The sequence below is a fragment of the Dermochelys coriacea genome, chromosome 1 (genome assembly GCF_009764565.3).
Source record: "Dermochelys coriacea isolate rDerCor1 chromosome 1, rDerCor1.pri.v4, whole genome shotgun sequence".
Lineage (NCBI taxonomy): Eukaryota > Metazoa > Chordata > Testudines > Dermochelyidae > Dermochelys > Dermochelys coriacea.
Genome location: NC_050068.2, coordinates 237,142,893 through 237,160,972, shown reverse-complemented (window position 1 = coordinate 237,160,972; position 18,080 = coordinate 237,142,893). Strand labels below are relative to the sequence as shown.

The following is an 18,080-nucleotide window of genomic DNA, read 5'->3' as shown; positions in this document are numbered from 1 at the left end:
GATGAGGGCCCTGAGTTACTACAGAAGGACTCCATAAGTTTTCTCACATCAGCACCACAGAGCCTAATCTTCATTTAAGGCCATGTCTACATTAGTGAGCTCACAGAGGCAGAGCTGCACCAATGCAACTGTGCTGCTATAAGATGGCTCATGTAGCCACTCTCCTGTCAACATAATAAAGCCACCTCAACAAACGGCTCTATGTCAGCAGGAGAAGCTTATGTCATTCAGGGGGCATTTTTTCATACCCCTGAGTGACATAAGTGGTAGTGTAGACACGTCCTTAGAGATAACAGGTTTCAGAGTAGCAGCCGTGTTAGTCTGTATTCGCAAAAAGAAAAGGAGTACTTGTGGCACCTTAGAGACTAACAAATTTATTAGAGCATAAGCTTTCGTGAGCTACAGCTCACTTCACCAAATGCATCCGATGAAGTGAGCTGTAGCTCACGAAAGCTTATGCTCTAATAAATTTGTTAGTCTCTAAGGTGCCACAAGTACTCCTTTTCTTAGAGATAACATCCATATAATCTCTACAGTAAAATGGTCATCTTATAACAGTTATTATCTTTATCTCTGTATATAGTGAATTTACACAGAGCAACAGGATTTAGTTAACCTCTTGGACCATGAGAGTCACATAACTACATCATGTATTTCACAAGAGGTAGCAAAGATTTCAGGGTTTTTTATTAATATTAGTCTTGGAAGGTTGTGAAAACATATAAATACTTACATGTTACATAACAGATAATTGAATTTACCTGTGATTCAAATAGTGTATTATTAAGATACCCATTAAGAGATACAAAGTGTGCATAAAAAGAAACATCGTTTACACAAAATGTAGCATTTATGGTAGCAAATACTAGAGTTATAATTAAGGTGGAAACAGGCATTCCATTCTAAATTCCAGCAACTTTCAGTTGCTGACACTTTCCTTTTCAACAGGAGTCTTTTGTTTGTAGGATGAAATTGTCAGATTGCCAGTGAAAGAGATAGCACATTCCTAATGTTTACCGTCCATGCTCTAGTGTAAGGATTGATGCAGTCTTTACAGCAGTAACTCAGAATACAGATGAACTTTAACACTGCCTAAATCATTAATGGATGAGCCTTGTCTCTTGTAAATACCTTATTTTTTTAGCAGAATTTGCATGTGCATAGTGTTGCTGATATTTCTGCAGAGTTCTGAATTTTTTACCATATATTAGTATTTCTAGATATTTCAAAACAATTGTATGCGCTTTTGGTCATCTGTTTGTTCAAATGTTTGTAAAAGGGATTTCACTTCATAGATCCAAAAGGGAATTGTCGTGCTTGTATTTATTGATATTGTACTAGTTTACTGCACCTTGTATATAACCTTGCTTTAAGTAGAAAAAATGAACCCAAACTTAAACTTTGGTGTTGCACCTAGTGGCTTCATAATAACATATTGTGCCATCACATTTTAAGCAGAAGGCAATAGAGGTTTGTTTATAGACTGATGGCACAATATGGCCCAGAATTAAGAAGCTCTTTTCCATAGGCACACGTACTCTGAAATATCTTGTTAGGATGATAGTTTAATCTTATTGAAGAGAAATGATAACATTCATATTGGTTTCAGATAGAGTTACAGAAAGTCTGTGGGGTCAAAAAGAAATTTTGGTACAGTATTTCAAGACCACCACAAACTACTGAAACCGGAATCATCAATTGCAAAAGATATGACCTTTTAAATCTAAGTTTCGTGTCAAGTCTTCATACTGGGGAGAAAAGGAACAACAAATACAAAGAAGTGGCAAAAATGGAGTAATGTATATGTAGTTTTGAGTACTTTATTGAGATTATCCTTACATAAATACTTTATGTGCAGACCTTCAGTTTCATGTTTGAAACTACACAATAAGATTATCTACTATGTTTTAAATATTTTAAAAGTATAAAATTTACAACAATAATGATACAGGCTGTGAAATAGGGATACCAATACTAATTTAGAAATCCTTGGTCAATAAATAAGTATTTAAAGTCCCACTTTTCTACCAGGATGTTACCTTGTAGAAAATTAATATGGCTAATATAATGTTATGGAGGTTAAACTATGGAAAGAATGTGCATTTTCCCAGGACGTGTGCAGTGTATATTGAAGAAGGGGTAAAACAAATGCAAACAAAACATGGTACTTAATTAAAATCCTATTAAGGCTCCAGAAAGATCCACAATAGGTTGTGCTTTCTTTTTCAGATCTGTGTGTGTTTTGGAGCAGGAGATGAAAGTGGAAAGTAATCAGAACTCTCATGGAAGTGGAATGTGTCCCTTTTAAGAAAGTCTCTGAGCTGCTAATAGCTTTGAATCCAAAAGCAAGCCAGAAAGCCTCTGTGTGGATGCAAATTACCTAGCTGATGGGAGAAGGAGAGAATTGCCCATAAGTTGCAGCACAAAGGAGCTGCAAATAATAAATACATCTGGTCAGCAAACAAGCTGCCAGAAGACTCAGATTATAGCCCTCCAGGAAAGGTAGGTGAAAAAAAAAGTCAAGCCTGAAAATAAGGGGAACAGGCTAAGCCTAAGGGGTGTGTGTGTGTGTGTGTGTACAGTGCTGAAATCTGAAGCCGTCTCTCAGCTATTACCTGAGAATAAACTTAAAGGTCGGTACAGCAGAGAAACTATTGCAAACCTGGTCTGTTGTACAAGAGGGAAACTGAGGTACCCCACCTCATAAATTTAATAGATGACCAGTGAGTGGGATAATTCACTAGCCTAACTACAGAACAAAATAAGAACAGCTTGGAGGTAATACTTCTGTTTTTCCTGCAATTAGCAAGGAGATTTGTAAAAGGAAGTGGTATTATTAATTAAGCAATAATCTGCCCCCACCAGGGGGATGGAAATTGTTTCTTTTGCTTTTCAGACACTCTACTCAGAAATCAATTGAGGGGTGTGTGAAATGGTATAAATTAAGAGAAGATGTTTGGATGTACCCCTCTCTTATAACTATGGAGGAGTAGGATCAATGGCCGATGGCAAGGGGTGGACAATTCGGTGTACTGTGTATGAGGTGTTCTTCTGGGAATGTACATATTACTAGGGGGCACAATTACACCAACCCATAACCAAACTACACACATCTAAACACTGCTATCTGAACTTTGGTGCACAAATAGATCTGTAAATCTTATTGCCGTAAATAATCAAACCAGGGCAAACTGCCTGATTCCATACTAATTTGTTAAATTGGTTTAAACAATATCCCATTTCTCTGTGAACATTCAATGAACTTATAATATGGACAAAAGCATGCAAAACCTGCAGGGTAACTTGTTGCAACTGCCAGCAACTGGACACATTAAAATCTTGACCCTGTTGAAGGAGGAGAGCCAGTGTTTTGGTGGTGGTTCGGATGTTGGACCATACTGCAGTGGTCAGGACTCAGTGTTGCTATGGGTTATCATAGCAGCTGGTGTATTGTTAACTGTACTTCTGTTACATTGCATATGGAGATAACCTATATGTAATGTAATAAGACCTCCCCCACAGTGTACTAAACAACCCGGACCCAACCTTCTCAGGCCCACTATAATGGGAAGTCTGGAACACTCATTGGAATAGGTATGGTATGCCCATATGAGAGAAGGTGCAGGGCACTATACTACACAAGGGGCAGTGGGACAAATGAAATATCGACATCTTCCACCTTAATGCCTGGCCCTATCAGGAAACGTGTCGCCATATGTCCTATGCTTTTCCAGGGATACCTGGGCAGGGAGATCCCAAAAGCAAAAGAAAAAAAAGGGGTGGAGTGTTAGGATATAGATATTCAGGTCGGTCTGCAAAGGCCTATACTTTAAGAATGTATATGAATGTTTATCACTTAGCTAGTTAGAGAGGTATAAAAGAAAGAATCAAAATCACTGACTGTCGGTGTAAGGGCCTTCTCTTACTGTGACAGTCTGAGGCCCTGTTCTTAAGCTAAGGCCTTTGGCTAAGCAGCAGAGGCAGCCATAAGCTGGGAAGCGAACGGTCACATCCTCACCAGTCACACTGAAATAAGGTGCTATTGGGCTGTTAGGAATACAATCCTCTCCTGATAGTGCCTATCACCTCCAGAGAAAGGGAAGAGCCTAGAAGATGTAAAAGGAAACTTAGTTTGATAGCATCCTGTCTGGCAAGAACTCATTTATCAATAGCTGGGATGTGAAATCCTCACTTCTGTATTGTTTTGTCATTATAATTCCCACTTTGCTATTGTTTGTCTGAACAATCTGGTTCTGTGATTGTTTCTCTCTGCTGTATAATTAACTTTTCTGGGTGTAAACTAATTAAGGTGGTACAATATATTAGGATTGGTTAGTTAAATTTCAGTAAAATGATTGGTTAAGGTATAGCTAAGCAGAACTCAAGTTTTAGTATATAGTCTGCAATCAATTAGGAAGTAAGGGGGGGATTGGAACAGGGAATGGGGGTGGGGGAATTGGAATTATGTTTCACTAAGGGGGGGAATGGGAATAGGGACACAGGCAAGGCTCTGTGGTGTCAGAGCTAGGAAGGGAAACAGTAAGGTAGGAAATTGAAATCATTGCTGGCTGGAAGTTCACCCCAATAAACATTGAATTGTTTGCACTTTTGGACTTTGGTTATTGTTGCTATCTGTTCATGCAAAAAGGACCAGGGAAGTGAGCAGGTGAAGAAATAAGCCCTCTAACACAGGATATGTACCATTAATTCCGTGTACATTAAACAAATGCCAGTTGACACTACTTTTCTACAATTTACTCCATAATACTTAGCATTCATCAACAAGATTATTTGCCACACAACAAAATTCTTGCCTATTATATGCTGGAGAGATGTTGAGACTAGCACTAATTTAAATCTCCAAACACAATAGATTAGAACACATTATTTAAATAACTAAATCAGCAAAAATAGCTCCTGTAGTAAAATGTACTTTAATTCAGGTGATGTTGAGCCCAAAGTATGATGCATGCCAGAACAACTAAAGTACCACAAGACTCAGCACAAAGTCCCAGGCACGCTGGCAAAGATAAGATACTGCCTTCCTGATTGTCACAGGTTCAGAAAGGTCAAAAGTCAGATCACAGAAAGATGGAAGACAAATCCTGGAGCTGTAAAAGAGGACTGAGAGGAGGGGAAGGAGGAATGTGAATATTTCTTTGTTTTTGAAAATCTTCTTGCATATCCCTAGATTTTTAACCTAGTATACTGGCTTTTGTTTAAAAAAAGAGAAGAAATCCTCTGCTTCCAAGGGATCTTTACAATACAATTAATCTTTACAATACAATCAATTAATAAACCGATCAAGAGACACCTTGGGAAGGGAAGACAAAAGATTCCCTATTCTCACTGTGAAATAGAAAATAAACAGAGAGAGTCTGTTTGCCAGTGGACTGGCATCCCTCATTACCCAGGGTTTTCAGAACCCAAAGCAATGGTAACTTAACTGGTTTCTCTCCAGGCGGTCTCAGGGATAAATTAATGGGGCCACAGCTCCTCTGTCTAATAAGTGATTGGCACAAACTAGTGTGCTTTTACCTAAAACTGCTTTTTTAATTAGGTCTAAAGCACACACACATATATATGCTGTATCAGCAGGACTAGAGCAATCCAAACATTTATATTTACGTAAAGTCTGAAATGGTTTTGAGGAATCAGCAATCAGCCTTCCAGGGGCCCCTCTTCTGTCCAGCTGCTGGGAAGTTTAGGTGCCAGGTCCTTGCCAAAAAAAAAAAACGCTTCTTTGGACTGTTCCAAAGCACATTTTCTAACTAAACTCTATAGATTTTCTCTGGACAAAGCATTTTACTCATAATAGCCCCTAATAGGCTAACAGTTTCCCTAGCAAGAGCCAATAACAATTCATTATTCTCCTTATCAGCAAAGCAGCTTCATCAAAAAAAACTTACAAACACAGACAACCAGAATCAAGGTCAGTTTTCCACATTTTCCCCTCCTTCTCATGAATCTGTCCTTTCACTTTATCTATCCCAGTCAGTAGAACTGCAGCTTGCAGTGGTTTTTGTTCTGTCTCCCTAAACAAGGCCAAATTATTCCTAAATGGTGTCCTCGCTTCCAGCTTATGGGGGGCTAAGTGCGCAAGATGGCTGCAAGTTATGTCAAATCCAGTTCTCTTACAACACCCTCCTCCTCCTCAAAGGAAAAGGGGTGATGCAGTATCTTCTTTCCAGGCTGTGGAAGAGGGATGGAAAACCACTAACCAACCCCATCCAGGAAACACTAGAAGGAAGGACTTTTGATATTAAGGTTTTGTGTTTGAGATCACTTTATTCTGAAAGATGTTTGTGGTCAGTTCAACTGGAGCTGGACCAGGGAATGTTAAGAGATTGCTGAGAAAGAAAGGGAGACTGTGACTCAGGCAGTAACCTTTTCACAATCCGTGAATTCATCTTTATTATGAAGCAGATTTGCATAATAATAGAGAGAAATGGTTAAGATCTCCATGTGTTTTTTAGCTAATGTCTTTGTTAGAATGCACAGGAGATAAACTATTGGAGATTATTTTTCAGGAGATTATATCAGACATATTCCCAGTGGTACCATTTTAATTGTACTTATGTACCAAATGGAATGAGAGAGAGAGAGAGAGAGAGAGAGAGAAACACTTATTTTAATCAAAGCTCCTGGGAAACAGTGCCATGATTTTTATCTTGTTTTTACCATACTTGTATCTAGATTTCAAGGAGGAAAGGACACACATATGAAAATACTGGAAACATTCTCTGCAAATTTAATTTTACTGCATTTGTAGAGTTCTAAAAAATCATTGAAAATAAGCCTACTGTGAAAGTTCCTACTTCTAGCTTTTTGTTCCTACTGCGAGGTTGGTCAGCAGTGGCAAACTCATTCTTGAGTTGCTGCTGCCATGGCAACAGGCAATGACTATGCTCCTCCTTCTCCTCATTCTGTGCCTGACATTCAAGTCCCAATCTCAGCTAGATACTAGGAAAGATGAATTGGTATGTCGTTCTGGGTCAATGAAATAAAGGTGTACAGCTGAGTATTGTTGCAATATGGCTGATATTGTAGTCAAAACCATCTTACTATCTCCTTAAATGCCAAATATACTAAGGGTTTTTTGGAGAGGAAGGCAGAGGAGGTAGTAAGAACAGATTGCACTAGTATCCAGCAGTAGAGAGTTATTGAAATAGATGAACATTCCCTAGTTCTACTCTCTAGGTCAGTGGTTCCCAAACTTGTTCAGCCGCTTGTGCAGGGAAAGCCCCTGGCAGGTCGCGCCGGTTTGTTTACCTACTGCATCCGCAGGTTCGACCCATCGCGGCTCCCAGTGGCCATGGTTCACTGCTCCAGGACAATGGGAGCTGCTGGAAGCAGCGGCCAGTACATTCCTCAGCCCGTGCCGTTTCCAGCAGTTCCCATTGGCCTGGAGCAGCGAACCGCGGCCACTGGGAGCCACGATCGGCCGAACCTGCAAACGCCAGGCCCGCCAGGGGCTTTCTCGGCACAAGTGGCGGAACAAGTTTGGGAACCACTGCTCTAGGCCATCTCCAGGAGAAGAATAGAGCCAATCTAATATTACTCAGTCTGCCCTTGTGAGGGTCTGTAAAGATGTCAATGACAACTATTGCCTGCAGAGTGATCTACACAAAATCAGCATGGATGCTTAATATTTCCATCACTAAAAGGTTTCCATCAACCATTAAGTCTTCATACTATACTCTGATCTAAAATCAAAACGACAGGGATCAAAAAAGAGTGACATCTCCAGATATTATCAGAGGTATTTCTGTACAATCTTTCCATTAGTGTTTCCCTAAAAAGGATTCAGAGTAGCAGCCGTGTTAGTCTGTTCGCAAAAAGAAAAGGAGTACTTGTGGCACCTTAGAGACTAACAAATTTATTAGAGCATAAGCTTTCGTGAGCTACAGCTCACTTCATCAAATGCATCCGATGAAGTGAGCTGTAGCTCACGAAAGCTTATGCTCTAATAAATTTGTTAGTCTCTAAGGTGCCACAAATACTCCTTTTCTTTTTTCCTAAAAAGGATATTAGAGTCAAGGCAACGATCAACAAAATTACCACAGTTTAATAGACATCTTCTTGAGCCAGGGACTAGTCATTGCTCCCCGAAAAGCTCCCAGCACCCTGCCCTCTCAATATGAGCAGATGGGAATAATAGTTCTAATAAAAACTGAAGTGTCATCTAGTATCTGTGTAAATTAAATAAGACACAAAACGTTAAATGCTTTTTTTATTCTCTCTTTTCCAAACTCGATTACAATCATTGTTTGCCAATTCATAAACAGTTGTTCTTCTGTATCAGTAACACAAAAGAGAAACATATGTAATAGAAGAGAGCTCTACCACACAAGAGCCTGCTGTTAACTTTGCTTTGAGTCTGTATACTGATTTTTAAACATTGGAACTCTCTTCATCAACCATGAAATCAAGCCCCGCACAGTGGGTAAGGCAGGCTAACTATTCAGTCTGACCACAATGGTGGGGGCCTAAACAGTGTTTGGGAAGGGCCTCAATGTCTTATTTTTCTATTTACAATCTCAAAAATAAGAAAATGCAAATTACTGCATGCAATTCTAAATTTCCTGCACGCTTGCTTAAACTCCAGCTGAGGTCTTTCCCATGCAAATAGCGTGCTGCAATGTGTCATCCCTGGGTGTGGAGTCAGGTGGAAGAAGTATCAGTAGACTGCCTAGTGTCTTGACAGTAGGAAGGTAAAGATGACAAAATTAAAGAGGGTGGGGGTCAAAGGTTTCATGGGCGCTATTGTGGAGGTATTTGGAAGCAGAGGAAGACTACGTAAGCCACTCCAGGACAGTATGCCCAAACTATCCCCAACACTCCAGATTTCCATTCTCCTCCCCAATAACTGCCCCCTCTTGCTCATCCAATCACTGAAACATACCAAAGTAGGGCTATTATAATTTACATACAGTAACTCCTCACTTAACATCATCCCGGTTAACGTTAGTTGCCGATCAATTAGGGAACATGCTCGTTTACAGTTGTGCAATGCTCCCTTATAATGTTGTTTGGCAGCCGCCTGCTTCGTCCACAGCTTGCAGGAAGAGCAGCCAGTTGGAGCCAGCTGGTGGGGGCTTGAACCAGGGTGGACCAGCAGCCCCCCATCAGCTCCCCGCTTTCCTAAGTTCCCTGTGAGCAGCCACCCAGCAGGCTACCAATTGCCGGGCAGTTCAGGTGTCCCTTCCCCCACTGCCATATGCTGCTCCTGCCCTCTGCCTTGGAGCTGCTCCTGGGAGCCTCCTGCTTGCTGCTGTGCAGGCGGGTGGAAGTGGGGGGGCTAATGTCAGAGTGTCCCCCTCCCCTCCGCTCCTTTACCCCATCTCACGGGAAGGGGAGGGCATGACAGGACTCAGGATGGAGGGAGCTTGCTGGCAGCAGCTGTTGTCTCAACTTGCTGATCTACTTTAAAAGGCAGTGTACTTAGAGTGGGGTCAGTGTACTTAAAGGGGCAATGTGCGTCTCTCTCTCACGCACACAGGGTGTGTGTGTGTGTATGTGTGTGTGTGTCTCTCTCTCACATACACGGTGTGTGTCTCTGTCTCTTTCACACACACACATGGTGTGTGTCTCTGATCTCTCTCTGCCATGCTGTCTCCCCTCCCTCCATTCATGCTGCCTTGTAGGCTACATTAACAACAATGTGTTAACCCTTGAGGGCTCAGGCGAGTGCTAGTTCATCATTTAGCAGTAAGGCATCCCCTGGGAAATATCCCACCCTCTTCCACTCTCTGACTTCACCACCTCAACCACGCTTCGCAATCATCATTGCTGTGTACAGTATTAAATTGTTTGTTTAAAATGTATACTGTGTATATGTATGTGCGTGTATATCTATCTATCTATCTATCTATCTATGTATCTATCTATCCACACTTTTGTGTGGCAAAAAAAATTTCCCTGGAACCTAAGCCCCCCTATTTACATCAATTCTTATGGGGAAATTGTATTTACTTAACATCATTTCATTTAAAGTAGCATTTTTCAGGAACATAACTACAACATTAAGCGAGCAATTACTGTATTTTTATATTGTAGTATTTCATTAATAGTTGATATAAATGATTAGTGTCTCTAGCACACATGGAAGTGGGGACCCAGCTCATTTAGTTTGACAGAAATAGACAAAATGATAAAAAGTCTGAGAAACACTGGAATAAGACACTGTTTTTAATCAATATCTAGAAAAGAATTTGAGAAACTACACAATATGTGAAGTGCTAACGAGGAAGGAAGATAGCTAACACTTTAGATGAAATAAATGCATATTGATGTATTGACCTTGCTGATTAGAACTTTAAAAAAGAAATCTTAAGACCCTGTAACCTGATCAAACTAAACCATCATAACTGTTTCCTTGCAAACAACATTACTCTTCTTGACAGTTTTCTCTTTGTTTCACAAAATATTAAATGAAAAAGGAAAGTTTACATATTAATATAAATGGATTATTCAGAGTATTTACAGGAAAGGGGATGGAACTCAAAGCATCCCATCCATACGGTATGTAAATAAAACTATAAAGATAGCTACATTAACACATTTGTTATGAATTTAACAGTTAATATTTCTAAACTGTACTAGTAACTGAAAAGTATTCTGAAAGGAAAGGAGTGAGTAGCCATTTGATGGGGGAGTGGGAACCTATAGAAAATATTTCAAACTTGTCAAGTATATTGGACAGAACTCATCACCAATATAAGTCTAATGACTCCAACTAAGCCATTTCAAGGATGATGTTTTCCCATTGTGTTTAGTCCAGTATTCATATCAAAGCAGTAATTACAAATTTTAATTATCCCTACATCGTAAACAATTAATTTAAAATAAATATTTTATACTTTAGAAAATGAAAGACTGTAATGTTAGAAGAAGAGTACCTTTGCTCAATCATCCAAATTAACAACTCTCGTCCAAGTTCTCTCCTTTACCATGATAACCCTCTAAGTTATAAGAGCTGGCTGTGGATTCCTAAGGATCAGACATCAGGTGAGAGCTGGAATAATGGAACAGAGCTCTGCTCCAGTCCACCAGCTAGTTCCCCAACACACCTAGACAGGGGAGTGGGTTAGGAGTTGGGGTAGGAACCAGCTACATTGCTTTACCCTAGTTGAGGTAATTCTCCACTGAGGTAATTTGAAATTGAGGGGTTGTGGTCAAATCACATCTCCAGCTGGAGCTGAGAATCTGGCCCACTTACATTATACTGCATTTATATAGCTTGTTGAAGCCTGGATAAGTAGTTTTGAAGCCTTAAAGAGTATGATTCAATGTCTATTGAAGCCAATGGAAAGGCTTTTGAACAGGCCCAAAGGGTAGTTCTAGTTTCAAAAGAAACTATCTAAAAATGCCATTTATTATTCAGCAGTTTTTGCTCCCTGTCCACATTCAGAGCCATAGCTAATGAGTTTAGCGACAAAATAACTTTTTCCTGCTTTTAACACTTAATTCCACTGAACCAACCCAGCTAAATGAGAATGAGCTGATTTTACTCCTACTTATTCACCATCATCAGAATTATGTATTATGTTCCATCTGTGTGAACCAATTACAGGCATTAGAATTGCTCAGGTGTCACTGAGGACAGAATTTGAAGAAAATGGGATTACAAAGGAGAAACTTGGGGCCTAATTTGACATGAAATTTTTTTTACTATTTTTGATGATGGACAGAAAAGAAAGAACTCAGGTTGACTCTTAAATCAAAGGTTGAGTCTGCAAATTCTAGCATTTTGGGGAGGGAGGGAATCTTTTTATTTGGAAACTGAGATAGTTGATAAGGAAACACTTGAGAAAATAAATGTGGAACCCCATAATGTCATATTTAGAGAGTAGCTTTATAGAGTTGGAAATATAAAGAAAACTCCCTACAACACACAGTAATCAGTCTATGGAGGGCACCCAATATAGACTTCTTTATTTTACAGGCCCTTTAATTAGGGTGACCAAGTGTCCCTTTTTAAAAGGGACAGTCCCGTTTTTTGGGGACTTTTTCTTATATAGGCACCTATTACCCCCCACCCCAGTCCCATTTTTTCACAGTTGCTATCTGGTCACCCTACCTTTAATTGAGTCAGTATTTGCTGCAGAGGACATAGAATTCTTAGACACCACCAAGACTGATAAATGCAGCTTGTTCATAGAGAGACTCTGAGGCAGCCCAGATCACCCCATGTAAATTGTACTTTTTTTCTATGGCATGATTTTCAAAAGTTCAAAATCAAATGCAGACAAGACTAGTATGATGGTAAACTGCAGCAAATACTAAGGTCAAATCTATAAACATTTTGGCTTATTTATTAATTGTTTTACATTTATTGAATACATACCTACCATAACATTGTTTATAAAAGCATATGTAATATCTATGTCCTTTCTTTTTGGAAAACCTTTGCAAACTATTTTGCAACCAAAAATTGCTTTCGTTGTGGAAATCTTTTTTTTTTTATCCTTTAGGACAATGATTCTCAACCTTTTCAGGTAGGTGACTCACTATTTAAAGTAAAAAGTAACAAAATTATACCACACGCTTACATTTCCTATAAAAATAAGAGTAAAAAACATAAATTATAAGCCTATATAATTTATTTGTGTGTTTGAGTCTCAAGAGATTATCAGATAATACTTGACCTCAAATGGCAAGGGTGTGCAGGGAGTAGAGGAGCAAGAATGTCTTTGCTTGAGAGCACAATAAAATTTTCAGTGCCTTGTGACCCTTCCTCCTCCCCCCAGTTGTGTTTTGTGACCCACCCTAGGTGTCACAATCCACCAGCTGACAAACATTGCCTGAGGTCAAGCACACTGAGAATGGTTTTGTGATTAAGGCACTGGGCTCAGAGTCAAGAGGTATTCAGTTTCTGGCTGTAGCACAGATTTCTTGTATAAATTTGGACAAATCACTTAATCTCTCTGAGGATATATTCCCAATATGTAAAACGGGCATAATAACACTCCCTTTCTCTCATTGTATGCCTTGTCTATTTAGATTGTAAACTCTTCAGGGAAAGGACTGTTTCTTACTATGAGCCAGATTGTCATACCCTTACTCATATTGAATTGTAACTTACTTAACAAGAAGTCTCATTGATTTCAGTGGAAATACTCATGATATATCAATGTGAGTATGGGCTTCACAATCTGGCCCTATGTGTTTTATATAGCACCTAGCACGATAGGGCCTAGATCTTGGCTAGCACCTGTAGGTGCTTCCATAATACAAGTAATGATAATAATGCGGCACATTACGGCAGCTGCCTGTCATGTCCGAATATTTTAAACAAATTGCTAGCAACAAGTTTTAACTATCTACATTTGCATATAAAATAAAAGACTGAATGTGTTGAAAGCCAAAGGAAAATGTTAAATCATGACTTTATGAACCCGAAGATCCAAGACTTTGCGAAATACTGGATTATTATGCTTTTTCAAGCATAATACTATACATTTCAAGTTGTTATATAAAACGCCATTTTCTTAACAAGTGCATATCAGCCTGCATGATTTGGTTTCTATTTATTTTATTTTTTATTATTTCTATGATGCGTAATTAATTCTGTTTTACCATCTGAAGCACAAAAATGTTTTAAACACCAAATGTGACAGTTTCATAAATGCCTCAGGAAGTTATCACAACAACTGCAGGAAACTAGAATTTTTTTCTAATCTTTCACAGAGAGAAAATTAATGTTGTTACCTCAGGGGAAGGTAGATCTGTAGGAAACGTATCACCAATTATTGTAGAAAGAAGTTTGTCACCTAGAATAGTTTCTAAATAGTCTGCCATTACTTCCTGTTGCTTAGGACTGCAGTGATTCTCCAAAGACAGTACAACAGGATAGTCAGACACCTAAAAATACAATTTCAAGGCCATAATAATTAATAATTAAAAATAGAACTACTAGATGCACAATATATCTTACAAAAAAGCATATGGGTATTTGTACTTTCATTAATTTTAAAATATTCAAAATAGTATTATTAGTTATTTCAGATTAATAACACAGCATTATCGAGCTCAGTAATATTTATGGAAGAGGAAAAGTAAAACTGGAATCTAGAAGAGTAATTTTCAAGTTCAAAGTTAATAGCAGAAACAAAATCCAGAAACATAAGAACCATTAGAAATAGGAATAGCTATAAATGTAGACATAAACAGAAGAAAGACTTTGACAAGGGAAGCCAAATAAAGATCAGTTAACCTGGTCACAGTACTTTAACTGGGAAATCTTGAATGTCTATGCTCTGATCTTGGAAAACAGGGAATACTGAACTTTATTTCTCCAGTGGTAGCCGACAACCAAGTTTACCAGAGTTTTATTATATGCCTATTAATGTTGGGTCTGGAGCAAGAAAAGAGAAAAGAGCTATTAAATCAGCTAAGAATCTAAAAGATGGTAGCAGGAAACAATATTCACCACACATATAATGGCAACGAAATTCAGCCAAATAAATTCAGGAGCTGCCAAAACAGCAACACACTGGCTACTGCCTGTCGCTGCCACAGAGCTTCTCAACAGATTAGAATATTGAGAAGCAAATAGTGATGATGTGAACCAGAAAAAAAAATACCCAAGAAATATACTAAAGCATAGAAAAGTATTTAAGTTATATTCAGCAGAGGTTTTAAAAGCTTCTGACATCTAAAAACTTCAACATTCAATTTAGACATCAGTTTATTTCAGTGCTATATTTTCTATACAACTTATTCCTTCATTCCAGCATATTTGTAGAAAAATATTCTTCATTTATTTAGGGCTAATAGTCACTATCCACCTAAAAAATCATTCTCTTGTGACCGGCAAGTAATATCACAAGTTGCTCTGGGAATTATTAGGGCATGCTGGTAGATAATTATTACTTAAAGTGAAGAGGAATGGATGAATTGCTTAGAACTAATGATCTGGTTTGGATGCAAATAGTCTTAGTAATGAGAAACAAGGGAAAAGCAATACAAGGAAAACATCATAAACTGCTATTTCCAGGTCCCTGCAGTCTAAAAAGAATCTTAATTTGGCCCAATCATTGGTATCTAGAAGATACACCTGACATATTTTAATCATAGCTATTATCTTTTAAAGAAATAAAAATCATATTCTGTATGAAAAAAATTAAACAAATGATGTTAAATGTAACACCTATGGTTACTATAACTGAAAGAGACTAGAGTAAACAATATTTCTCTATTTGTTCAGTTTTTCTTTTTATATTTGACATCATTTTGTGTTTAGTCAGTTTCCCACTTCGATTGTGTGGGTTTTTACAAACCAAGGAGGAAGAGAAAAATATTGTTAAAAAATGGGAAACTGTGATCAGAACCACAATAATTGACATGAGGACACAGGAGCAGGTGTGGTTCAAGACATTATTTTTTACTATGTTTTTTTAAACTGTCTAGATTTCAAGTTGAAACTGTTGGTTAAATATTGTCAGATGGCATTGCATTCTGATAGTCTGATTATGGGCTGACATTTTCTATATTGCAGAGTTTTCAGTCCTGTTATACTGCCCACTGCAGCACCTTTTACTCATTCCTTACTCATCACAAAGCTCAAACACAAGCAAGGCAGAATGATAAATCTGCTGTCATTGATGGACAGCATCATAACAAAGATCACCACATGGAATGCAGAAATCATTCTCTCAGCTGATGGCAACTAACTTGCTCCTATTAAGTGAGATCTACTTTCATAGAATCATAGAATCATAGAATATCAGGGTTGGAAAGGATCTCAGGAGGTCATTTAGTCCAACTCCCTGCTCAAAGCAGGACCAATCCCCAACTAAATCATCCCAGCCAGAGCTTTGTCAAGCCTGACCTTAAAAACTCCTAAGGAAGGAGATTCCACCACCTCCCTAGGTAACACATTCCAGTGTTTCACCACTCTCCTAGTGAAAAAGTTTTTCCTAATATCCAACCTAAACCTCCCCCACTGCAACTTGAAACCATTACTCCACATTCTGTCATCTGCTACCACTGAGAACAGTCTAGATCCATCCTCTTTGGAACTCCTTTTCAGGTAGTTGAAAGCAGCTATCAAATCCCCTCTCCTTCTTCTCTTCCGCAGACTAAACAATCCCAGTTCCCTCAGCCTCTCCTCATAAATCATGTGTTCCAGTCCCCTAATCATTTTTGTTTTCCTCCGCTGGACTCTTTCCAATTTTTCCACATCCTTCTTGTAGTCTGGGGCCCAAAACCGGACACAGTACTCCAGATGAGGTCTCACCAATGTTGAATAGAGGGGAACAATCACATCCCTCGATCTGCTGGCTATGCCCCTACTTATACATCCCAAAATATCATTGGCCTTCTTGGCAACAAGGGCAGACTGTTGACTCATATCCAGCTTCTCGTCCACTGTAACCCCTAGGTCCTTTTCTCAGAACTGCTGCCTAGCTGTTCGGTCCCTAGTCTATAACGGTGCATGAGATTCTTCCATCCTAAGTGCAGGACTCTGTACTTGTCCTTGTTGAACCTCATCAGATTTCTTTTGGCCCAATCCTCTAATTTGTCTAGGGCCCTCTGTATCCTATCCCTACCCTCCAACGTATCTACCTCTCTTCCCAGTTTAGTGTCATCTGCAAACTTGCTGAGGATGCAATCCACACCATCCTCCAGATCACTAATGAAGATATTGAACAAAACTGGCCCGAGGACCGACCCTTGTGGCACTCCACTTGATACTGGCTGCCAACTAGACATGGAGCCATTGATCACTACCTGTTGAGCCTGACAATCTAGCCAGCTTTCTATCCACCTGATAGTCCATTCATCCAGCCCATACTTCTTTAACTTGCTGGCAAGAATACAGTGGGAGACCGTGTCAAAAGCTTTGCTAAAGTCAAGGAACAACACGTCCACTGCCTTCCCCTCATCCACAGAGACAGTTATTTCATCATAGAAGGCAATTAGATTAGTCAGGCATGACTTGCCCTTGGTGAATCCATACTGACTGTTCCTGATCACTTTCCTATCCTCGAAGGGCTTCCGAATTGATTCCTTGAGGACCTGCTCCATGATTTTTCCAGGGACTGAGGTGAGGCTGACTGGCCTGTAGTTCCCAGGATCTTCCTCCTTCCCTTTTTTAAAGATGGGCACTACATTAGACTTTTTCCAGTCATCCGGGACCTCCCCCGAATCACCATGAGTTTTCAAAGATAATGGCCAATGGCTCTGCAATCACATCCGCCAACTCCTTTAGCACTCTCGGATGCAGTGCATCTGGCCCAATGGACTTGTGCTTGTCCAGCTTTTCTAAATAGTCCCGAACCACTTCTTTCTCCACAGAGGGCTGGTCACCTCCTCCCCATGCTGTGCTGCCCAATGCAGTAGTCTGGGAGCTGACCTTGTTCGTGAAGACAGAGGCAAAAAAAGCATTGAGTACATTAGTTTTTTCCACATCCTTTGTCATTAGGTTGCCTCCCTCATTCAGTAAGGGGCCCACATTTTCCTTGACTTTCTTCTTGTAGCTAACATACCTGAAGAAACCCTTCTTGTTACTCTTAACATCTCTTGCTAGCTGCAACTCCAGGTGTGATTTGGCCTTCCTGATTGCACTCCAGCATGCCCGAGCAATATTTTTATACTCTTCCCTGGTCATTTGTCCAATCTTCCACTACTTGTAAGCTTCTTTTCTGTGTTTAAGATCAGCAAGAATTTCACTGTTAAGCCAAGCTGGTTGCCTGCCATATTTACTGTTCTTTCTACACATCAGGATGGTTTGTCCCTGTAACCTCAATGAGGATTCTTTAAAATACAGCCAGCTCTCCTGGACTCCTTTCCCCCTCATGTTATTCCCCAAGGGGATCCTGCCCATCAGTTCCCTGAGGGAGTCAAAGTCTGCTTTTCTGAAGTCCAGGGTCTGTATTCTGCTGCTCTCCTTTCTTCCTTGTGTCAGGATCCTGAACTTGACCATCTCATGGTCACTGCCTCCCAGGTTCCCATCCACTTTTGCTTCCCCTACTAATTCTTCCCAGTTTGTGAGCAGCAGATCAAGAAGAGCTCTGCCCCTAATTGGTTCCTCCAGCACTTGCACCAGGAAATTGTCCCCTACACTTTCCAAA

At 39.5% G+C, this 18,080-nt stretch overlaps 1 protein-coding gene across 1 annotated transcript in view; it reads right to left on the bottom strand.

Annotated features, from left to right (window-relative positions):
* Window positions 1–18,080, bottom strand: part of PLCZ1 (phospholipase C zeta 1) — a gene marked incomplete at its 5' end in the record, with an annotated part of 119,361 nt that overhangs the window by 80,900 nt on the left and 20,381 nt on the right. The window contains one exon of the mRNA XM_038403230.2: window positions 13,714–13,866. Coding sequence (XP_038259158.2) covers window positions 13,714–13,866 — 153 coding nt within the window. The remainder of the gene's footprint in view (window positions 1–13,713; window positions 13,867–18,080) is intronic.